Here is a 23,872-nt window from a genome sequence, read left to right as displayed (position 1 = left end):
GGCTAAATTTATCCCCGTAATTAACATCGAAATGTTCTGCAACAGCGTTGGAAAGGCCCTTGCCAAATTAACTAGTTTTCTTTGCTTCAGTTATGTTTGTGTTTGTTCTATTACTTCTTGCGAACAGAAGAAAAGTTCCAGCACCAACAAAAGGATCGGTTTTAATTTAGTTTCTTAATTTCCAAATTACGACAGATCGGTCTTGAACCAGAGAAGATGCCAATTAGTGACAAGAAAAAACGGAGTTAAGAGAAACAAGGGATACAAACCACAATCAATATTTACGTTGGAACATATTTTAATGTCGCTCCAGAATCATGCTTTTGCACTTAAGTTTTCCTAAATAACACTCTTTTCACAGCTCAAAGCGGAAACTCTGTTTTGAGAGTCACCATTAACCGAGTTTGTACCAAGAGCAACCTTAAGAGGGCCTTTGCCAGGCGACTAATAAAACAAACTTTCGTGAACTGAGCCTCAAAAGAATTTGACCTACAAAATGAGGCAAGATTCCTTCGTATATAAGGAAGAAATGTCCCACAGATGCGTTCAATTTGAGCATATAAGCAAGTTGGAAAACCTTGCTTTCAAATAAAATCTCTTTAAAAGCGGATTTTGCTGTATGCGGGTCATTTATCGCTAAACACTCTAATGCCATAAAAAGGCTATAAAGAATAAAGCTAAACACTCTCAGACATGTTAGAGAATTACCAGAATCCTCTTGACAGACCGAGATGTGTTCAGCCTATCATTACCTCGTCTAGATATTTGACCCTCTCTATAAATGTGGTTCTTGGTTTACCTTATAAGTTAACTTACTTCTAGACTTTTTACATCAGTTTTTATAGTTAACTTTTATGGTCCTCCAACTGCGGTTTGTTACAACTATACAAAAGTGCATTACGTTAAGTACAAAGAGATATTTACTTCGCATTACATAGCTCGTTTCATCGTAAAACAAATCACATTTCTGTTATATTACGCGATAATTTGGTTGATAATTCTCTTAATATTTTGAGTTCATTCTTTAACAAAAAGTAAAGTTCTGAATGTACACGGATACCTGCCGTTTATACAATGTCTTACAAAACTACATATAATTGTACAATATAGACACATAAATAGTTAATTTAATTTAATTTATCTCTCGAGGTGCCCTACGTTTTATTTGCGCTAAATTACACTTATAGCGCAGAAATACTCTCAGGTTATCATAATAAAAACATCTCCAAGAACAAGTCTGTTATTTCGCCAAACGCAAACAAGCATTAGATTTACGAAAACATTGTTTTTGTCCTAAATATTTCACAAAAATATAATGAAAATATTTTTATCATAAAGAAAAAACTTTAAATGAATACTGACTTCACAACCAGATCAGTCAATCACACAATCGTACCTTTTTATCAGTGTTCGTTCCGATAGAAGCGGCAATCAAGAAAAATACTTTTAGTGCATATTTTTTTGCGTTCTCAAGCAGAAACATGACACCACAAAAGCAAAGTACAGTCATACGAAAGTCAGAGAAGTTGTAGCAGGGCAGCCACGCTGAGGAAAGACAGAAAATTCTACCTCTCCTCTTTCACGAGTAACATCAATTTATGTATCGCATTTACGAGAAATCATAGAGGCCCAATGCGGCATTGATTTTCATTAGCAGTCCTGGATACCAATGCATTCCTTCTTGAATTGAAATGTCCATGCTCCAGAGGTTCGACGCAAAACTGTGTACAACTCTCAGAGGACTGAACACCATGTGCGCAATCTCGTGGTCGGTTATCATGGCATAGCAAGAACACAGAACACCATCAACAATAACATTACCTTGCATGGTTACGGGAGCTACCATGCCAGTTCGTTTGACAATAGAAACTTTTCTCACCAACGATGAGACAAGTTTGCCTTGTGATGAAACTTGTAAAAACTCGCCAGGTAACACTTTTCCAGCTTGTTTAGATTTTAGCTGACTCTCCGAGGAATTGCTCGTAGTGAAAATAAGGTGCGAAGGTGTAAGTGTTATTTGTTTCGCGGGATTTTCAGTCTCGATCAAAACGTGCGAAGCATGAGGTATGTCGGGTTTATAATCTGCAAACATAACTATTTCACTGTAACCAATTTTTCCTTCTTCTGTCATAACCTGTACAATGTCACCTATTTGCACATTTCGGACTGGCAAATCAGCGCCGTTTTTCATTTTAACTGTTGAGTCAGAGCTGAAACATCCTTCCCAACCATCATCTTTGTAGCCATCTGCAAAACAATAACAAGGATGCCATTCAACTTCTTCCGACCTCTAGTGGATAACCGTCGAGGCCGCTTATAAACCAACCAGTAAATCACTGTTTTGACTTTTGCAAAGCAACACGAAGATGCAAGTTTGTTTTGGTGAAAGGTGGGTTTTCGCAGGAAGGGGCCAAAGAAAAAATCTGCCATTGATGGCCGGAAAAACTCAGGAAATCCCTTTGTATTTCTAAAATTGCATTTGCGTGTTACCTCAGGGGCGGTGCAAAAACTATTACCCCAGCTAACCAAAGCAGCACCTGCATGGGCTTAATGCAAAACTTGACAACAAGTTTGGCGCGCTAAAATCTAAAATTGACCGAGCCCTATCAGTGCGTATTTGTACAAATAACGCAGCATTCTCGCGCGTAATGGAAATGTTGGTATCCCAAAAATCATTAACTTAAGCTCTTTTGAATTAGATTAACAGTATATTTACCTTCACGGACGGAGGCGTGTATGTGTGTACGTTTCTGGTAGTAAACCCAATCAAAACCAGCGTCAACAGCTAGTCGCCCCAGAAAACCGATTTTAGTCTTATCCTTGTCGGACAAGCGCAGATCGACTGCCCTTCCTTCATAATGCAGTGAATTCTCCGAATGCTGCTGTTGCTCATCCCATGCTTCCGTGACGACAAGTTTTACTGAAGGCCATTGTTGTTTTACCAGAGTCGCCAACATGGTTAATTTCTCTTTGCATCTCTAATGAAAAAAATTGTCAACAACGGTCATGTTCGCGCGATGTTTTTTGAGGATGTTTGTCGTAAATTTATGAATGAATGAAAATCGCGTACGAACTATCTAGTTTACATAAGACTCGCAAGAAGCGACACGCTGTGCAATTGAAGAGATTTAACGCAAGATAGAAAATGTAAACAAACGAAAGATGTGCTACCTTCGACATTAAGCGATCTGCTCCGGTCCCTTCTTCGTCTTTGAATATTATGGCATTGTTGTAGCAGGGCTCAAGTTTTTCAAACTCAGGAGAGTTTCTCGTTATCTTTCCTTTTGATGGTCCGCTGGCCTGCTGACTATTCTCTGGAGTGTCTGGCACGTACTGTGACAGCATCAAAGGTTTCCTTGGGCCTCTTTTGTCCAACGTATTTCTGGAACCGCATGAAAGTGTGAACCTCAACTGTACCAAAACCAGCAGAAATATGAGAAAAGTGAAACGGATGAGAAACGAGGCAGTCGCAATTTCCATGTCACTCAAAGTCCGCCAATCGTGAGTTTCTTCGAAATATGCCTGGGGCTAAATGTTATGTCTCGAGGAAGAAATTTTAACGACGACTTTTCTTGCCACGATGTCCTCGTTTCCTCAACGACATGTTACTGACAGAAACGCTTCGTGTTCAGCTTTTAGATGCGTGACGAAGACACTGCTTGCCTCTGATTGGTTCTCTTTTGATCTGACAGGTATCTCGTGCGTCGTTTATTCGCTGGGCGTGTAAAAAATTGAATGATTTCCTGACTTATTCCTACACCTGCCACATTTCGGTTTTCTTCTTGTCCGAAAAAATGCTTCAGTTTTCGATCTAAAGGCATCTCAAAAATTTTATCACCCGAGCATTTCCTTTGCTAATGTGTCGGGACTCTCAAAATGCGAGAGGTTAACTACCACTTTGGCTTTGAATCTGCTAAAACTGCTAAAACTAATGAGTTGGTAATTTGCGGGTGCATTGAAGTTCTTTTTTCAACCAATCAACACAAAAAATTTAATTATTACTGTACAGACTTCAGATTCCTGTCAACATTGCTTTCTGAAATTAAATGAAGCAATCTCATATTGCAAGAAATACACTTCATTGTCCACTGGTGAGGAAGGATTGTCTAAACATCAGCTAGACTATTTGTTTTGTTTTTTTTCTTCTCGGTTTCAAATTGGAAATGTCAGCCAATTTAGGATGACTTTCTTCACGTATGCAGTAAAAACAAGCACGCAGAAAAATGTCCTTTAGGTGTGTCTCGCAAGCAATTCACATTACATCTGCAAGCTGTGCAACTTAAGTAGGAATGCGATCCCTTGTGAATATAAAAACTAGTGCCAGAGTAATTTATTGTTAGGCAAAACAACATGTCAGTTACATGTTTGCTGAAAGGAAGGCTTGAAATCCTTATTTCATTCAAATGACTTTCTTTCATCTCATGTCATTTATATCGTTTTGGTATCCATAGAGTTTAGTGCAAACAAAGGAAAACCCTGCTCATTTAATTAAACTTTATTAACTTTGCAAGTAGACAAAAGACAAATAGAGCACACTTCTTTCTTGCGGCATCTCTTTAGAGTTTTTCAGTCCAGCATTCTCGCTCATAGAGTTTCCGTGATTTTTCACCACATGTTTAGTTCAATATTTGTAGCTTTCATTTTTATACCATGTAGGTTTCCTGTCGTAATCGTTGCAAATTTGTTTTATATTATCGATATTCCGATATACACCCATCAATCACGGAATCGCACCAATTTAGCGAGAAATTCACAAAACGTTCTCCCAATTGGACAGCTTTTTCAGAACGACGCCAGAAAAATGAAAACATATCTGACGTTAAATGAAATCGTCGTTGGGAGATCTTGTGGTGCACGGAGCCATGTGTGGCAATTGAAACAGGATTCGACGAAATTTACTCGAGACGATTCCAAATACGTATGTTCTGGCGAAACAAAGTCATACGGTATACACTTACAAGTAATATCTATGACATAGCAAATTTGAAGTCACTGTTGTCTTTTGTAGAACAGTTCCTATCAGTTATTGTTTTATTAGATGGTCTCTGCGGTAATCTTTAGATTCATTGTCTTCAAATCAATTACCCACCGTCGAAGTCATTTTTTCCATCCACGCCTCGAGGGCTCAAAAGTGCAAGCGAAACACGGGCTTATCACACCCATTTGCTTCCACAGAGCTGTGTAGAATTTAAAAGATAGCGATCTTTTTATACTCTTTTTTTTTTATTTATGGCACTTAAGCTATTCAAATGTAGATTGCTTCATTAAAATATTTTCCTACCGTGCGGGGATCAAAGGAGACGTCGGCTGGAGCATTTAGCCGCGCTTTTGAAGCACGCTTTTTTTTTTTTTTAAACAAAGCCATTTATTAGTTACAATGTTCCTCACGTATGTACCAAATAACAAAACACAAAATCATAAGAAGGAAACAGGGTCAGTTTGTATGGGTGATTTTCAAGTTATTTTGCACCAGCTGAGGTTTTTGATAGAGTTTACCTAAATTGACCAAATAGATGTTCCTATTTGTCGTTGTCTTTTAATTATTCCACAAAGCACGTGAGACCCCCAGACTGAACCGTGCTCCGACTTCCGGAATTAAAATTGGGGCTCTGCAGTCCTTTTGAAAACGTTCATACCTTAATCCCGTATTTTATCATTCCCCGAGGCTGTTCCAATCTCTTTTTTTGGCCGTGAAAAAGCGAGCGCTCTAATTGCGTCGTGTTATTTAAATAGCCAATTCCGGCTGACAAAATTGTTTGTTCTCTTTCGTCTATCCCAGAAGCGGAGGCGTGTCTAGTACTAATTGCTGGAACGAAAGCGAGTATGAAGATTAATTAGAGTGATTATCGAGACGAGCTTTTAGCGCGTCAACTTTACATGTGAACTGCCCCGGCGTTAATTGCTCCGGGGTGCCTGAGCTGAGCGATGAGTTTGTTTACAGGAAATGCCAAAATCGCCTTATTTGGAGAGGTCTTTTCGGACGCCCTCTCTTTACTGCACCGACCATTCTCTTCAAAGTTGTTGCCTTTGCTGGCAAGAAACTGATAAATAAACGATATGATAAGTGGGTAAATGATAGTGAGCGAAGTCGAAGACAGCTTCCTATCGGCAATAGGAGAACTGTGACCAAGGAAAACCATTCAACTTGGTCAGTTCCACTGCCCAAGCTGTAGATCGAAACAAATTTTTCGGTTTCAGTAAATGATATTCCCGTTTCTTACTCATGCTATTCACACACTAAAAAAATGAGGCTCAGTTTTTTCTTTTCGCGTAAAAAAATGATCAAAAGTAAATGGTTAAATATCATCGCCTTAGCTTAATCTAACTTAAGGTCTTTTCCGTCAGTTACTATATCAAACAAAATCAACCGATTGCTTACTTTCGGGTTTAACGAAACAAAGAAGGAATTCAAATTGAAAAGAAAGTCATTTTCGGTTTAATCCTATGTTGCTAAAGTACTGATAGAGGACACTTTTAAGTACAGACTCTCAGAGAACTTGAATACTATCCAAGTCTAAGCTGAATACTTTCCGCGTTTAAACTATTTAAACTTCCAAACTATGCAAAGGCACGCTTCTAGAGTTAGCTTCATCTCTCCAGCTTTTTTTTTCCATCAAGCAGTTTGAAATTATGTCCCAGACAAAGTAAATTGACCGTAACTTCAACTTCTACCTTTTTCTTTCCTGAGAAAGGTACTGCAAATTCTAACCTGTTTTGTCTGAACATTAGAAAATAAAAAATGGCTTTCATCAATGAATTCTTTCAGCGTCTCAGAAGGCATATTTTCAACTTCCAATGGTAACATAGTTTCGTTATACTTATCATAAACCAATGCGAAAGTGACAGGAAGTCTTAAAAATTCGATATAAAATTCTATAATTTTACACCCCTGAAATATACAAATACTTCTGCCCTCAGACAAATGAACGATGACGCTGATATATTTCCTCGAATCCCAACCTTAAAAATGTTATCACTTCCTGCTTCTTTAAATCCTTACTCGCTGTGTCACAAGACCTTTTTTAGTAGTTCGGCAATCATACTCACAATAATTATTGCCGATGGACAAAGAGCTGAAATCTGCACATGAATAATCGTACCCCTCAATAGTACAACTCACATTATCGACCAGAATTAAACCCTTTGTATGTTTTTTTTTTTTTTTAATTTGTGAATCTGAATTCTTACATGTCGGGAAAATTTCTCGATTCCAAGACACCCACGCCACTTATACCCTGATTGTCATCAAACCTTCCACAAGATAAATCAAACCTCAAGGTATATAAGATAAAAACTTTGTTTTGAAATTCTGGGATTTTCTTGAGAAATCACGGCCTTACTCTACTAATTAATTGAAGTTATTCTGGATACAGAGACTCAACGGAGCCTGGTCTATCAACTGTTTGCTCTAAATTTAGAAGCACACACCGTTTTTTTAAAAATAAACATGGGCAAGTTCTTCCTTCCTTCCAGGAAGAAGAAAGAACGAAAGGATCTCATTGAGAGATGAAAAGTATTTGACTAGAAGTCTTGAGCAAACTCAGCTTCGTAAAGGGTTATTCAAACAGACATGGACCTAAATCAAAAGCATTGCTACTATTAAGGAAAAACACAGCTCATCTATTAATAATGCTTGCGCCTCTAAAAATAATTCTGTCATAAGACCTTGCAACCACGGTGATCGATAAGAAAATGTTCTGACTATTTTTCGAGGATCGAACGCTTAAACTTCAACGGCAAGGACATTATTTCTTTGATGTGCAAGAAAACATTTCCAAAACAAATCTGATAGTACTAGTAGAGGCAAATCAACACACCGCAGCATGTTCGTGCGCGTATAGTTTCTTCAAAGGCCAGAGACATTACGACTGTAAAGAACTTATTAATGATTAAACGCATTTCCCCTCTGCAGCGAAATTTCTTGAAAATTCACTCTTTACGATGATAGCTGTGAATTCGTCAGGTCTAAGTTTAAATCTTACTAACATTTCCTTGTTGTATTCATATTTGATGAAACTTTGCCGGAAAACTTACTTTTGGTCAGTGTTTTAAATTGCTAAAAGTGACACACTTTTGAATTTTTAAAAACGATCAAACTGCATTTTTAAAATATCAAAACTTGTCACCACGCACTGATATCCTCAAGGTCAACAGTACTTTATTTGCTTTTCCTTTGCCACCGTTTTAGAATTATTCATAAAAAAATCGATTGCTTTGTCTATTAATAAGTAAAATGATTTTTAACTTTGGATAGGCTTTATCGAAAAATCTGTTATGGTGGTTTTTACAACGATCAGCTATCTTATCAACCCAAGTGGAATTCAAGCTGAGAAGGCGTTTCTTTTGGTTCGAGGAAAATAAAAACATCGTCGCACATCTTTTCACTCAGAGGTAAAACAGATTGTGAAGTTAGACTAGCTGAAACTCTTAAATTTGGAGATTAATTCACACTTTTCATTTTTCACCGGTTCATTTTAAACATCGCTCGACTGAATTTAAATATAAGAAGGTAATATCCCTCATACAGTTGAATGAAAATTCTACCGGAATCAGATGTCCTTGGCTGAAAATGTTACACTTTTTTTTCACTTTTTCCGAACCCTAATGGCGTCTTTACAGTAAAGAATCGTAAGAGTTTTCGTGCAGCATGTAGAGTACCATTTGATAGCACCAACGCAAATCATAATTGAACAAAACGTGTAGGCTTTAATTTGTAACCATTGATAAAGCTGATTAATTCTTCAAGAGCAGGTCTGTAGATCCCTCCACTTGGTAAAACATGTTTGACATGACACTAGAAAGCACTGAACTATTCAGAAAGGAATGACTTTGTCTCCTCACTCACAGAGCTAAACACTTTTTTCGTTTTTTCTCAGTTTCAGTTCTTAAAAACAATAAATTAAAAGCAAACTACAACGCAGTTCATATACCAAAAGGCAGCCCAGCATTTATTTGTCAACACCGTTTGCCCCTTACAAGGATCAGTACTTATTGTACCCAGTGGATTTGGACGAGACAAATAGGTAACTCTTTCATAAGAAGGCACACTTTGGTATAGACAGCTACCTTTACGCCCACTGGGCATCATAAGGGACCAGATATCAATTTGCGCGTTATGTTTATCTCTCACCTCGCTAAATTTACCGAACGGAGGCCAAAAGTTGGAGAGCGCTGAAAGAACCATTATGCAATTTAATCGGAATGCTGATTGATTCTACCCCGAATGCAAGTTTACGCAATCCTTTCGCATTTTTACTAGCTTGCATTAAACGTTGGAAGACTCTGCCTCGCTACTAAGTCGTCTGTCAACATTTTTTCTCAATTTGTCACTCAATTACAGCAGATAAACTCTTTCATTTCAAGGCGTTAAACTTTCTTCAGTCTGGCCCTATTAACCTTCCCATTATGATACCGTACGCAAGGATGTTGACACTCCTTGAAAAACTTGTAATCACTCAGACAGTTATCATCCTAAAGGGGAGACAGCTCAATCTTCACTTGCAGCACTTGAAAGATACAAACCATTAATTACTTTACAACACTGTTTATTATAAATAAGATAATTCGCTTTTAACTGTTCTTGTGTTTTTGTAAATCAATGCTTTCTTCAAAAGTTTGTCTGTTTGAAAACAATAGCATCGTTTGTCTAAATCGCTTTGGACGTCCACAAATGTACATCACAAAGCCTCTTGGTGTGACTCTGAAAAACAAGCAACGTTTCTGTCATTCAAGATAATTTCCTGACGAAGGATTTTGCCATAAGTTCGGCATTCAAAGAACGAAAGGTTTGACGTCATAATCAAAGGTGTTAAAAGGTTTTTAACACAGACAAATTTTTTACTCACACACACTTTCAAGATCCGCGCGCGATAAAGCAAAGATTTCTGGTTTACCATGGCACACGCAAGTTGAGAGGATATGAAAATATTTCGGAAATAAAAATATTTTCACTTAATGAAAGAAAGGCGAGGTGGTGACAACTGCCAAGAAAGGTGTTAATTGCATTTTTGTCTCAAAGGCTGTCTAATACACCCATGACGAACGCGCGTTCCTCTTGTCGCGAAAAGCACCGGAAATCCGTTTACATTCGAGAGACAAAGAACCAATTTTATCTTAATTAAGAGATGTCGCTGCGAAATCCTATAAACATTCCTAAGCGGGCGATGTCGCTTATTGTTGTATTCACCCAAACAATTTTCAGATAAGAGAGAAATCAGATTATTTTGTCCTCATCTTGGATCTCTATTAATGTGCCAACTGAATAAGACTCTCCTCTCTCTTTCGACCAGCTTTTCCATACAATGCAAAGTAAAGAGCACATGCTAGGATTATAAACTGTTACATCTCAGAAGACAAGCTGAGGGGTTGTCACCAATTCAGTGATATCTAAACTATTAGGCAAACTTAAACACGGAGCTTCAATCACTTATTTCTTACCAGCCTTCATTTATCTTCATTTCAGTGTTCCACTGAGTGTTTCAATATTTCAGTGTTTCCGAAAGAAACCAAATTTAGATGTTAATGTGGCGAGGGACTGCAGGCGTAGATGTATTCGGTTCGCATGGGAACTGTCAAAACTCTGATCTTGTAAAATAAAAACAAAAGCAATTAAAAGAAAAACAATTAACTTGAGTAACTAATTAGACGGCAACGTAGAAAATGCGAACACGACGCAGACATGATAGAGTTCAAGGTGAAAGCCATGATACGATCATGATAAACTTTTTCGGCTTGTTTTGGGTCTCTTCAGCAGGGTATAGCTGCACGGAAGAGAGATCAGAAGGGAAGACTATTGTCTTCTAAATACAAACAGCTATGACCACTCATTTAGCATAAGATTGTTTACCACGTTGGTTGCTTTTTGTCTTGCTGTTCTAACGTGCAGACAACTGAGACCAGCAAGGTGGAAATAGCTCTCCACGGTCAAACGTTTTGCTTTGAGTATCAAGCCTTTCATGTCGTTGAAGTGTCAAGTTCTATACACAGAATCAACCCGGGTGATTTTCATGTAGATTAAAGGTAGCTTCATAAGACGATGCAATGTGGCCTACGACTTGCACATGCGGTTGTAGCGTTCAGCCACCCAGCAGTTTTCTTAGCTCAGTTTTTTTAGGCTGTTTGAATACCATATAAAAATAATGAAATGGAAACGTAAGAAAGTTTCTAAACCAGGGATTTGAGTTTTTGAGAGGAAAGAGAAAGCCAGCTCGCTTGTGATAACTAATGTGAAAGGGACACTTTGGAAATTTTGCAAGGCGGAAATTAGAAAATATCACTTAGACAAGCTGAGATCCAGCAAGTTTAGTGGCAAAGTTCACAAACAAAATCAAGGTGTCGTCTTAAAAGTCGCAGATAACTAGATTACGAGATTTTCAAATTGAAGGACCAAGACGGAGACAAGCTATAACCTTCAAAATTTCTTTACCTTCTAGTTTGCCTTAGGGCATTCTACCTCTCTCGTACAAGATAACGGGAGGCGTTGTAGTTTTCAGCAAAAGTTGACAATAACTTAACATCTTCTTTCTTAGGAGCAAGGGACTTAAAGGGAACTGAGACAGGAACGAACTGATAAAAACCTTCAGGATTACGGAATGGAGTACGGAATGAACGCAGCGCGCAAAATTCTGCCGGGCAGGTATGCTTATAGTCATAAAGCACAACAGCTGGTTGAAAACAAGCAAACACATGAGTAGAAAATATCACGACCAGTCCGAGCAATAATAAAACTAAGATGTACCAAAAATAGTGCGTCAAAAACGCACCAATAACAGTGCGCCAAAACAAAACCAATAACAGCTCGTCAAAAAACGAACCAATAACAGTGCTTAAAAACAGCACCAATGACAGCGCGCTAGAATCGCGCCAATGAGGGAAATGTGCTTTAGATAGCTACGCTTCATCATTCTACCCTATTGCATGAAAAAGATTGTTGCAAAAGCTAGGGGGGAGTTGCGACTAACAATTGACATTGGATTTGTGACTTGCGGGACTAACGCAATCTTTTTCTCATTTAAATGAGCTCAAGGGCCGCAAAATTCACGTATAACTTATCATAAGGCGGCGCGGCCGAGTGGTTAGGATGCTGGACTTTGTAATCCGGTGGCCTGGGTTCAAGTCCTCCACCCTACGACTTACTGGATTTGTTCTCAGTTGTCCTCGGTTCAACTCCTCGGATACGCTCTGTAAATAGGCCACTGGGTCTGCCTCCTGCCAGTGGAGATTTTTACGAACTTAGTTTACATTGTAGCTGACTAGGAGGCAGTGTGGCCGAGTGGTTAGAGTGTCGGACTCGTAATCCGCCGCTCCCGGGTTCGAGTCCTACCCAGACCACTAGATTTGTTTCACGGTAGCCCCGAGTTCAGATCCTTGGCCACGCTTGTAAATAGCCAACTGGTTTGCCTCCGGCCGGTTGGGGTTCTTAATGATGTTCGTAATGATGTTATGTTCAAGTTAGACCATTTGTTTCATTTGTTTGCAAGGACCACAATGGAAACTACTGGTTCACCAGTAATTGTGTAATCCGATAAAAAGACTTTTTTTTTTTTTTTTTTTTTAAGTCGCTATGGGGAAGCTTCAACCTGAATAAAAGCATATGATTACGCGCCCTCTTCAAAGGTATGGCTTTTGAGCTGCTTTGGTTTGGAAACGAGTGTACACTTTGGTCACTTAGGTGGTGGTAAATCGACGAACCATGAGAACGAATAACCATATCTGTCTTTTCAACTCTGCAGACTTACAATAGAGATAGAGAAGTAACCGAAGTCAGAAGACTAAGAGCAAAACAGATGGCTCCGACTGAATTTTGAGGCGGATTTTGTCAATTTTGGAGCTTCAACATTGAGGGGAAGTGTCCGTACGCTAAAACAAAGCGTACTTTGTTGCAAACTAGGTACAACTTTCAAAGCCCGGCTTGAAAACGGGTATGGATTTTAGAGGCCAGGTCCAAAATGGGTATAAAAATGACACTTCTGGACTGAAATAGGTCAGGAATTTGATAGGAGGGCTATACACACCCACAAAAAATCCCGGGCAGTGCTCCCCCCAGGCTTTTTCTACAATCCGGAACGCTAGGTAAATTTACCTATAGTGTTGAAATTTCTTCTAAGAATTTTCTAGGAATTCCAGCGGCATTAACGAACAAAAAAACAAACAAGTAGGAGGTGGATGACGACTAAAAAGCCAGAATGACTCATTTTAAGATATGCGCATTTGAGCATATCCACATGGCATTTGCGCACTACAAATGCTGTATTATTATTATTATTATTATTATTATTATTATCATTATTATTAATATACAGTGGAAATCCAAAGGAATCAAATAAGTCTGGACGAGACTTAAAACACAATCAGTCCGTTCCTAATTGTCTATGAAAAACCATTCTTCCAAAATAAATGTGAAAATCTTACAAGGTTACAGAAGTAATCAACTCTGTTATCCACTCTTTGACATGTAAAAAATTAAAAAGTAAACCTATTCTACGCACAAAAACGACTAAAAACCTCTCTTCAACTAACTCCATAATCGAAGTACAACTTATGCTGTGATTCACTGGCCATTCTTGAGTGTTAGCTGCCGTTCTCGACTGACTGGTTTAGCCGTTGTCAATCAACTAGTTTCCAGTCTGCGCGTCGTAGCCTTTGAATGTTGAGTCGAATTGTTGGGGTCTTACTTGGGTGGAGCCTGTTAAACTGGTTGATGACATCGTGTTTTGAAAACCAATTGTTCGCCACCTTGAAATACAGAGAGGGAAAACATTTTTATCACATTTTACATTTTGGAGAAATTTTCAGCGCCGAAAAAAGTCTGAAAGTGCATTTTTTTTAGCTTTACTTTGCTCTACGGTTGATCTTGACAACGTGTAGCCTGCGTGTGGCCGTACCCTCCCCCTCAAAGAGAAACGTTTCTCCTGGTGTGGAGGGTACGGCCACAAGTAGGCTACACAACCTCTCAAATAATCAGAAGGAAAATTAAATATAGCCCCTCTGTATCACTGACAATGAGCTGCTGCAATAAAGCTTGGCGTTCAGCCGTATAACTTTCCGACGCTTAGGCCTTTTACAAGTACTTGCCTTGATTTCTCTTTGGCTCTCTGTGATATTTTTCTCATTCCGATAGGACATTACTTTAACTTTGGTCCTCTAAATACGTTCTAGAATTAAACCGAGGTCATTGTACTTTCGCGGAAATAAATCTCAGCTAAGGGAAATTTTGTGGTTCTCAAAATTGGTACCGTCTATCAACTTTACATTTCGATGGTGGTAATTTAGTTGAGTGTATCAGAATGCATCAGGCTTCACACAATTTCTGTGAATCTCTAGTCAATTGTTGATAAAATACACATTTTTTCCATCCTTCTAAACTGGCTGTAACAATTTTGTCGAACTCTTCATTTCTTCTTTGTATTATTTCAAACACAGTAGTCTTACACGTGCAGTTCACGAGTTTGTACTTACTGCTACAGGTTGCACTTGATGCTGTAGTGGAGGGGAGGTCCTGGAGTTGAACACTGGTGTTACCACTTCCCGACGTGCAAAGCTACCCATGGCTTTGTTCACAATTATTGGGGGAGGGGTGGGTGACGTGATCTTGCCTTGATATTTGCGTTCAGCTGGCGCTGGACTGGGGAACATGGCCTGACGGGACATGTGTGAACTGAGGGAAGACTCCTTTGGAAAAGGAAGATAGATTTGACCTTCTCTGTGGGAAAAAGGGAAAACATTGTCACGTTCTCAAAAACAGATAGTAATCACCAACACGAATACGACAAAGAAAGACTAATAATGGAAGATTGTAATATCGTAAGGCCATGTCAAAAATATTTTACATTGCTTTTGTCTTTTTGCAGTGCAATTTGAACAACAATAAGTTTGAAAACGAAACACTTATTTAGATCTCGAGATAACAATTTTCAGTCCCACGTCCCTTTTATGAAAAAAGATGGTCTCAAGGGTGCGTCCCCAACCCATAGGGTCTGTTCAGTGACAACTTATTTATTCAAAATGTCTATCTTCCTCGATTTTTCATCCATACTGGAACATCACGTTTCATGCCCTTTTCATCAACTACTTTCTTTAGGTTTAATAGATCGTTTGAAAGTGACATCCCGGCGGCCCTCTTGTTGTTGTCCAAGTCAGTCCATTTTCGACTTGAAATATTTTCAACTCAATGAACAGTTTCTTTGGTTCCAATGAATTCGCGAAGCGCGAAGCTACTCAGTACGTGATCAATAACGTCCCACAAGTCGATCCTGCGTTTCCGCTACTGATACCCAATCAGCACAATTCTAGATCTGATGAGTTGCAGTTTGATAAAGCCTACAGAATTGGCGTTATTTAATTGCTTTCTGTAGGCAAGCGGAGTTGAGTGCAAATGTCGAGTCTCGCGCATTACTCGATCCTTGCACTCGCTTCGCGCGTAACTCGATCCTCGCACTCGCCTTGCGTGCAACTCGACCACTGCGCACGCCAGTGAAAAACGTACGAACAAATGGTGCCTTTTGCTATTTTTCCTACTAATAAAAATAGCTAGCTATAAATAGCTTATTATCTCGCCAAACTTGTTGAACATTTCTCTTGAGACAGTCTCCGCTTTTCATTAACTTGCTTTTTAGCTTACCACACTTATCAGAACGCACCTGGAGGAAGCTTATCGTATGATTGAAATACCTTACCAAAGCACACACTGAAACACAATAGACTGAAACAGTATAAACATTGAGTCAAACCTGGAACAAACTTGAAGAACAAAACACAAACTGCACAAATAGCATTGGCAACACTCACCAACATTACAGTTTTAGAAAACTCTAGCAACCGTGGACATGGGTTAAAAGAAAAAAACCAAAAAAACACAATTGATAAAAAAAAAATACTCCCACTTGAAAACTTACAACCAAGATATTACAATATTCCAAATGGGACTCTCCTGAATTTTTCATGCTAGCTACACCCTCGTCTAGTCCCTTCACAAAATGGTTTTAATAAAGTTGGTTACTCAACGAACAGTCTCATTAAATCTTTGGAGGGACTTTATTGAAGATGTCTCCGCAGGCATGGTAGTGGTTGGTTCATGCAACGTTGTTTACTTTTATTATTGTTTTTGTTTTTGTTTAAGGAAAGGAACCAAACTGAGATGCTTAAATGACGTTGGTAAGAGGGCGTTTACCGGTCTCCCTGCATACTTTTTATTTTTCATTTAAAACAACGTTTAAAGCGCAAATGAAGAAGAATCGCGCGGATTCGAAACGAGTCCAAACGAAAGGGGTTTTGGTGCGCTGGCTTTGCAATTCCTCAATTAACTATACCAAGAATAATATGGCCGCGAAGAGACAAGGTCTTTACCGTCTTTTTTTTTTTGGAGGAGGGGACGGGGAAGGGAAGAGGGAGGGAAGAATTTTACAACTATATAGAAGTTTTACTCTTTCATTTTACCCTATCTATCAAGTTTACTTTCATCATTTGGCGACGAAGGTTCGTTCCATTTGAAATTTTTTACTAGGAAAGTTTCTAAATTTTCAAATTCGTTTTATGGTCGTGAAGAAACAAGGTCTTCACCTTTTTTTTGGAGGGGAGACGGGGAAGAGTAGAAGGAAGAAAGAATTTTTATAACTATATAGAAGTTTTACTCTTATATTTTACTTTATTTATCAATTTTACTTTTATCATTTGACGACGAAGCTTCTTTCCCTTCGAAATTTTTTCCGGGAAAGTTCCTAAATTTTCAAATTCCATTTAATTTTTTTTACCGCTCAATTTTTGTGTAAGTCTTTTCTTTTGAGTTCAGAAAAGTTACTAAAATTGAATACTTACTGCACGGCAGCCGTTGTGGGCCTTGGCAACCTACAGAGGAGACAAGATATATCAATAAAAGTATAGGTCGATATTTAGACGATACTTTCGCTCGCGCGCGATTGGCTTGAACGTATCATGTGACCGAATATACAGCAGGTAAAAGTGTTTTAGGGTAGCCTAGTTAAGGTCTAGTCCCGTCCCAGAACTCTCCCCTCCGTTTCCCATAAAGGGAGTGAATCTCGGCCACCTGGGTTCAACCCTTTTGTAGGATATCTAAAGTTTTCGCTTTATGGTAAGTTCGCCCTCTGAAATAGAGCAAGTTTTCCCCCCCTGAAGCGAAGCAAAACAATTTCGCCCCCACCTTTGCCAGTTCGTCCCCAAACCTTCAACTCGTTTCCACGTTTTACTTACAATTCATCGTTCCACCTCACTTTACTCCGTTTAAGCTGCGTCAGGTCGTAGAACTGTTGCAATGGAAGACCTCTATAATAAAAACCATTAAGAAGGTCAGAAATTTTTTCAATTCAGCACTAAAATGCGCCACTTTGTCAGATGTTTATCAGATGTTACCAAAACCTGGTACTGACGTCAGGTTCCTTTGACTTCGGGAAGTCTCGGGTGGTAGTCGGCGACACTTGCCCGTTCTTCAAACAACGCAAGGGGAAACTGGGAAGGGGAATGTTGTATCACAGCGTGATTCATCAAGAAGGCTGCAACTTTGCATTGCAAATATTGATATATGTATTCGCATTAATTTATTAGAGAACAACTGAAGGACCAGCAATAGAGAAGCAGTTTTGTGACGGTAAGAAACAATTAACGGAACTCTTAATTTATAAAGAAGAGGTTGCACTTCTTTTTTCTACAATAACAACAACCATGGCCGCGTTCATTCTTTTACTGATTCACGGTCACTCTCCTTATGCACAGTCGTGTTTCCAATGAAAACCTGCACTGTTACACGTAGAAGTACTTGTAGAACTTAGGAGAAGAGAAATGAAAAGGCTTCTAGTTTTCATCAGCGTTCAAAAATTAAAACTTATTAAATAAGCTTATACTTCACTTATTCAGAGATAAGAGAAGTGTTGACTGAGCTGAAACTGTTTAAAGTGTATTTCAATTTCTTTATTACAATGTAGAAACTAAAAATTTATTAAAACCTACTGCTAACCCTATTAAAAGCAAATAAATTCCCAGAAATAACGTAAGGATAATACTTGTGAACTCTTTTTGAGTCACAGGCGTTAGAATTTTATCCTCGCAGTGCCAGCAAAAAATCGAAACAAAACCCAATCATATCTGACAACGTCCAGAAATTTCTGAAGATGGTCTTAAGTTTCCTCTGGAAGTTTTCAATGCAAGTTGGGTTAGTTCTGTTTTAGCAGCATTTCCCCTTCCATGGACTTTCTGACTGCCACTCCATCACAATTCCCCCTCCCCCCTCCCCCCATAAAAGAATGTTTATCCACATATCACCCTCATTGTTTTCTAGGGTGCCTTGAACAGTAGACGAAACTTTGTCTCTCATGTCTCCCGTCCTTGGCCAAAGGGTTTGAAAAATTTAAGATTATTTTCATAAACTTATCTAGTCTCATTTTGAAGCTACATAATTTCCTTACTCATTTCTTTGTCCAAAGTGTAAGATCGAGGAGCCTTAAAGGGTTTTTTTCTTTCCTTTTGTGAAAATACTAATTGAAACAATCTCTAACAAACTTTTGGAACTCTTAAATTTGGTTAATTTTAAGCCAAAGAAAGCTTGTTGAGGTATTTTCAATCATAACCCACCCATTAATTTTGGCGCGATTTTACTGGTTACTTTAAGTCACGTGATGCAAAATCACAGGACAGTTATCACTCAATAACCCCCATCTGCGTCGATATATGTCCTCCGATTTTTTCCATGAAAAAGAAACATAGTCAACACAAGAGTTTCAACTTTTCCGTTCTCCTATTTACATGGAAGAAAACCAAACTCTTTTTTTTTTTTCACTTGCTTGTGTCAATCACACGCATTCGCCATCAGATCACCACTGGCTTTTTTACTGTGTTTACACGCAGTTTAATTGCGATGTGAAAATTAAGGGGAGGGTTATAAAATAAATAAACCCCATTCTGGGTTGCTGGTATGTTGGCTAATAATGTCCTTGGCTGAGAGATTGTCCTCAAAATTTCATATTTGCCCTTGAAGTTTCGCTACTCAGCCAAATGTTCATTTTTAGGACAATCTCTCAGCAGCGGACATTATCAGCCGACATACCAGCCGCCCAAAGGGGTTTATTTACTTTATTACATCCATTTTGAAATCACTGGTGGTCCCTGTAATCTGATTGGCTCTAATTGGTGTGATTTATTGCCAAATCGGACGATTTTTTGCTCTAAATCACATCATTTTACGCTTGACTGAGTTTTTGACACATGATGTCAAAGTCTTTTTGTCTTGCATACAAAATAAGATGTAAACGCATTTCTGGTTCCACTTTTTATTTAAAAACCGGCTCAGTACTCAGGGGCTCCGTTAATGTTTTCTGCAGGAGGGCAACTGGTTTTCAGAGGTGGGCAAAACTCTTTGAACTGAACTTCTTTATAAGGTAAACTTTACTCCAGACCGTCAAATCAGGTGGGCAAAACCGTCTTCACAACCGGTCAATTTGCCCAGTGCCTGTCCCTTAATGAAACCCCTGAGTACTGCATCAATAAAATATTTGAATTGACCAAGTCCTGTATTTGGGCGATTTCAAAATGGATGTAATAAAGTGGTAATTGAACCTCGTGTCGCGCAATTTTGGTCTGAAATCATACTTGTGATTTCAAATTGAACTCGCGCTGCGCACCAGTTCGATTTTGAAATCACGCGTATGATTTCAGCCCAAATTGCACTCCACTCTGTTCAATTACCATTATAAATATCTGTCACAAGGAGATAGTTTTTGAGAATTCTTGGGAGACATTGATGTGATATCCATGGAAAGATTTAGCAACACCTGTCAATATCAGTGCCCTGTTATGTAAAAGTGACTGCTGCTTACATCAGGCTTATTATGGGTGGAGATGCTTAAAAAGGGAACATGTAAGGTTGTCGGAGAGAAAAGAGTGTTAGGATTTTCTCAGATACAAGCCTTTTCCTCAATCACCTTTTCGACATCTCCCAGAACAGAGAACCTGACACAGCAACTGATGTAGACAACAATGTTGGGCTCTTGTAGAAGCAGGTGGTGTGTTAAGGTTTTAGTCTTAGAAAAAATCTGGAGTATCCCAGTCTTTAAATCTTTCATAAGGGAAAAGTTTTTTAAAGACAAATGCTAAGTACCCAGGGAGCCTGCACACTGCTAGAACACAGCCACAATCGAGGTAATTGACCCTAATCAAAGCTCCAAGCCATGATATTTTTTGACACCATGAGGAATAGTAAACAAATTTGGCGACTTAATTATCTGCTAAAAGTGTGAATATTGCAATTATTGCATGGTGCTCAGGTAGCAAGCTGTAACAATTTAGCAGCTGGGGTTCATGGTGTAGAGTTAAATTGAGGTATTTATATGTGTAAACTATTCTTAATGCTCTGTTGTTTTCTTCTAAAAAAAGAGACGAGCCTTTTTTACCAAGTGTTTCTAAGTCTTAAGTCATTATTTTATGTTTGGTGGTTACTCTGAAATTAATTTTAACTTCGAGCCCTGATCATGTTCTTATTTGTCTTAGATTCTGAGTGGTAAGGCAAGTAATGCAAGGCACGGTTTGCTCATTAAAGGATGTTGGAATAATTGTTGTCACTTAATCCAGCACTGCATGGAATTTGCAGACATTAACAACAAGGAAGTAACTCACCTAGGATGTGGATCAACTCCACTGCCAAAGTGCCTGTGTCCTTTCTGTAGGAGGAAGGGTGGTTCCCACTTTGGCCGAAAACTTTCAGGAAGACACACTGGAGCTTCACCAGCATAGCTGCGTGCACGACCCCAGGGACATTTGACATGAACTTCAGCTTGTTCAAGGTGGCGTGAATATCTAGAAAGAGTTTTAGGTGATCAGTAACTTTTTTTTTTCACCCAGAGAGATGAGTGTCTGGTTCAATTTTAGTTCAATCAAGACTCACCCTGTTAAAAAATAATTTGAAATTCTGAGAAAGAAGGGAGGGGACCTCAAAAACCAAAATCACTTATATACTGGAAGCTTTTTGGCTGAGTGTTTAGGGACTCAGCTACAGAAATGTGTTTCAGTGATACTGACTTCAGTGCTCTGGACCTGGAATTTAATGCCAGGTTTGTTCAAAGTGCCCCCAAGAGGTAATTTCTTAGGGTTTCCTCCAGGGGAACACCACACCCAGATACACCTTGACCTTCCCTCTTTCAGAAGCCTAATCCCAGATTCCTGGGCAGTCATCTACATCCTTTTTGTGTGGGTGCCGTACCCTCTTCTCCTGGTAAGGGATCTTGGTTTGTGCTGTATTCTATAAGTCTGTAATTCATCTTCCTTCTATTAGTTGGGTGTTGCATATAAATCCTTGGTGATGTGACTACTGCAGGTAGTTTTGGTTGATGTATGTAGCAATATTCTGCTTGACGTAACCATTGCTAGTTTGTCACATTGCGTCTTTGAAATATATCCCCTAATTTGAAATATATCCCCTAAGCTGTTTTCCCTCCAGCTTGTTTCCACTCGACAATGAATATTCTTCTAACGATTGAGATGTTTCTAGTACACCCCTTTAGAAGCTTGGTGAACTTCTTTATTACTGGTCATTACACAACATTCTGCACGAATTGCATGCCTACAGTACGCTTTCCACCGATGTTAACTGGTTACAGTTCAGATAAAAAAAAAAACAATGACACCAACGAAGAAATTATGCAACTTTCTTTTTTTTTTTTTTGTTTTCGTGGAGAGTATGGAACGAATTTGTTTGGTCTTTGTAACTCACCCACATGCTGTCACGCTTTTCTTCTATTGTGCTCCAATGTTGAATACTAGCGTTACTAACCTGTTGCCGTGACGTGCTGACTAGTAGTTGCGTGATATTTTTTAAAGCCATTCGTTCATAGTTCGGAATTGGGAGATGACAGTGATCATCACCAGCTGTAATTATAGCTACAATTTGCAGATTTTGACCGTAGACAACAGAATTACCATATATAATCTCATAATTCATGGCGAAAGTATGAACTTCGCACTATGTGTCATTTGTAAAGTATAATTTACAAAATTCCACTAGCTCAGAAACCACCTGAAGAAAGTTCAACAATTTCTTTTTGCTCTTACCTATCAGGGTAGGTTGTTATGCGGCGATTGTACGTGGGATCATAAACCATAGACGATTGGACATTTCTAGACAACTTGTGGAAGTCATGCTTCTCACGGTAGAGTTCGTGTTGAAGCTTCGACAAATTAGTCACAGCCAGAGCCATTTCCAAGCGATTTACCTCGCTGAACTTACTCACATGTTACCAAATGAGGCTCAAAAATTGGACAAAAATCGAGCGGAAAGATTCAAATTCCCTTCTCAGGATTTGGTCCGAACGCTAAACAAAATTTGCCAAGGTTACCTTACTTAGTGCGCAGTCAGTCGTGACAACTGACGTCACTAATAAATATTTTGACCAGCCAGGTCCGCTTCTTTTGACCTCTACGTGCACAGAGATAGAAATATTTTCCGCCTTATTAGAGAAAATGCTAAACAGAGCAGCGGGTCTTTTTGTCTTCATTCCGAGTGAAGCGCGCTTTTGAAGTAAACAGGAAAGAGGGATGGGTGCTCAGCGGCCTTATTCTTTGTAGCACTACTTTTCGAACAAGAGCGGCTCAAATTTGTATTTTATCCAGCACAGAATTAACTACTCATTGTTTTGTATCATTTATTATTATTATTATTATTATTATTATTGTTTTGCCTGTCTTCGACGTAGAAAAATGTTAGTACTCTCGTTTAAAATTATTTTATCACAAAAGTGAGACATAAAACGTGACAATGATAAATTAAGTCTCTCTTCCAATCACAGCCTTCCGTTCACCTCCTGAGCTGCAGACTCGAGAGGCGAATATTAAGTGTCCCACATGCTGCCTCGATCAGCTGTTTCGGAAGCTTCCCAAGTGAAATATAAGATAGATCGTGAATTTTGAACTCGTTGATTGATTGGCCTAGAGAGGAGTCGAAACCCACTTTCCGAGAGACACTTTTTGTCACTTTAACCGGTCTAACAGATTCAGACAATGTTTTGGTTGGTTCCTTCAGGACTTAATTGTTATCAAGTCGTTTACTCGCTGAGTTCAAGGTGACCGGGTATCCTGTATTGCGCATATAAATCATTTGAGCGACACTATTATGTTTTTTTAGACATTGGACATAGCGAATGCTCTCGCTACCATGCAGAACCCTCCCGCTGAATTTCGATGAACTGAGCTAGTTATCATTGGGAAAAGGAAATCATACTCTCCTGTTACAGTAATCTGCTCCTCAGATGCTACATTTCTGTATGAAAATCTTGAGATATTTAGAACAGATGGGGTTCTTTTTGTACACAGTGTAACAGAGAGATATGCCATATGTTTTTGGAATTTTGAGCGTTTGAAATTTTATTGACTTTAAAGTAAAAACAATAAGGGAAAAATTTATGAGAAAATTCAACAAACGGCATTAGCTACAACTCCCATTAAATGAAGTTATTGAACTAAAAGCTTTGATGAGATCTTCCCAGCTTGTCTAACATCACTTTTATTAATTTATCCATCAATAATCCAGCTCTAGAAGCGACTGAGAAAGAAGAATATTTTTAAATGTTTCTGTTTTGTTTTGTTTTTTTTTTTTAATTTTCGTTTGCCTTTTTTGTTTGTTTTGTCTTTTCTTTTCATCGGGGGAACAGTTTCCGAGTTATGCCCTCAATACCGCGTGTTCGATCCCAGGTGACTTATCGAGCAATCATGACACGTTTCAAGCCATTTTGAACATGTGTTCCTATAAAAGACCAAAAAAAATACTGCCCACGAATGAGTACGCGCTTGTTAATCATCGTTAAAAGAATGGAGAACTTTTGTTATTGTCAGACTGAGTCAGTAAGAACTGTAATCAAATCCAAGCAATGGCTATATGTCC

The 23,872-nt window shown here is 38.7% G+C and overlaps 2 protein-coding genes and 2 long non-coding RNA genes across 4 annotated transcripts; 2 read left to right on the top strand and 2 right to left on the bottom strand.

The window, feature by feature from the left end:
* Positions 1 to 280: 280 nt before the first annotated feature.
* On the bottom strand, positions 281 to 3,846 carry LOC111337080 (indian hedgehog protein). The gene is made up of 3 exons (XM_022943311.2): positions 3,172 to 3,846; positions 2,717 to 2,978; positions 281 to 2,247 (listed from the first exon to the last, which is right to left on the bottom strand). Exons 1-3 carry the CDS (start codon positions 3,478 to 3,480, stop codon positions 1,610 to 1,612), a joined length of 1,209 nt encoding a protein of 402 aa, XP_022799046.1. The 5' UTR covers positions 3,481 to 3,846; the 3' UTR covers positions 281 to 1,609.
* A 5,075-nt stretch (positions 3,847 to 8,921) lies between these two features.
* LOC148719287 (uncharacterized) lies at positions 8,922 to 13,483 on the top strand. Its single transcript, XR_015993899.1, has 4 exons — positions 8,922 to 9,023; positions 11,529 to 11,635; positions 12,558 to 12,615; positions 12,732 to 13,483. It is a non-coding gene; the product is annotated as an uncharacterized LOC148719287 (long non-coding RNA).
* On the bottom strand, positions 13,166 to 22,346 carry LOC111337071 (sperm-associated microtubule inner protein 4). The gene is made up of 6 exons (XM_022943299.2): positions 22,048 to 22,346; positions 20,617 to 20,796; positions 17,206 to 17,277; positions 16,813 to 16,842; positions 14,458 to 14,701; positions 13,166 to 13,734 (listed from the first exon to the last, which is right to left on the bottom strand). The coding sequence occupies exons 1-6, from the start codon at positions 22,191 to 22,193 to the stop codon at positions 13,606 to 13,608; spliced, it is 801 nt and encodes a 266-aa protein (XP_022799034.1). The 5' UTR covers positions 22,194 to 22,346; the 3' UTR covers positions 13,166 to 13,605.
* On the top strand, positions 17,475 to 21,309 carry LOC148719286 (uncharacterized). Its single transcript, XR_015993902.1, has 2 exons — positions 17,475 to 17,599; positions 20,491 to 21,309. It is a non-coding gene; the product is annotated as an uncharacterized LOC148719286 (long non-coding RNA).
* Positions 22,347 to 23,872: the final 1,526 nt, after the last annotated feature.

This window comes from Stylophora pistillata, chromosome 12 (assembly GCF_964205215.1).
Source record: "Stylophora pistillata chromosome 12, jaStyPist1.2, whole genome shotgun sequence".
Lineage (NCBI taxonomy): Eukaryota > Metazoa > Cnidaria > Anthozoa > Scleractinia > Pocilloporidae > Stylophora > Stylophora pistillata.
The sequence above is the reverse complement of the archived record's forward strand: the minus strand, read 5'-3'. Positions and strand labels throughout refer to the sequence as shown.

Excerpts from the sequence above, each read along its gene's own strand:
- LOC111337080 (XM_022943311.2), bottom strand. The coding sequence starts at position 3,480 with ATGGAAATTGCGACTGCCTCGTTTCTCATCCGTTTCACTTTTCTCATA. Across the intron at positions 2,979-3,171 it reads CAGATCGCTTAATGTCGAAG|AGATGCAAAGAGAAATTAAC; the intron begins GTAGCACATCTT and ends TTTTTTCATTAG. Across the intron at positions 2,248-2,716 it reads ACACGCCTCCGTCCGTGAAG|ATGGCTACAAAGATGATGGT; the intron begins GTAAATATACTG and ends ATTGTTTTGCAG.
- LOC111337071 (XM_022943299.2), bottom strand. The coding sequence starts at position 22,193 with ATGGCTCTGGCTGTGACTAATTTGTCGAAGCTTCAACACGAACTCTAC. Across the intron at positions 17,278-20,616 it reads GGAGTTGATCCACATCCTAG|AGGTCTTCCATTGCAACAGT; the intron begins GTGAGTTACTTC and ends TTTTTATTATAG. Across the intron at positions 14,702-16,812 it reads CCCACAACGGCTGCCGTGCA|AGAAGGTCAAATCTATCTTC; the intron begins GTAAGTATTCAA and ends TTTTTCCCACAG.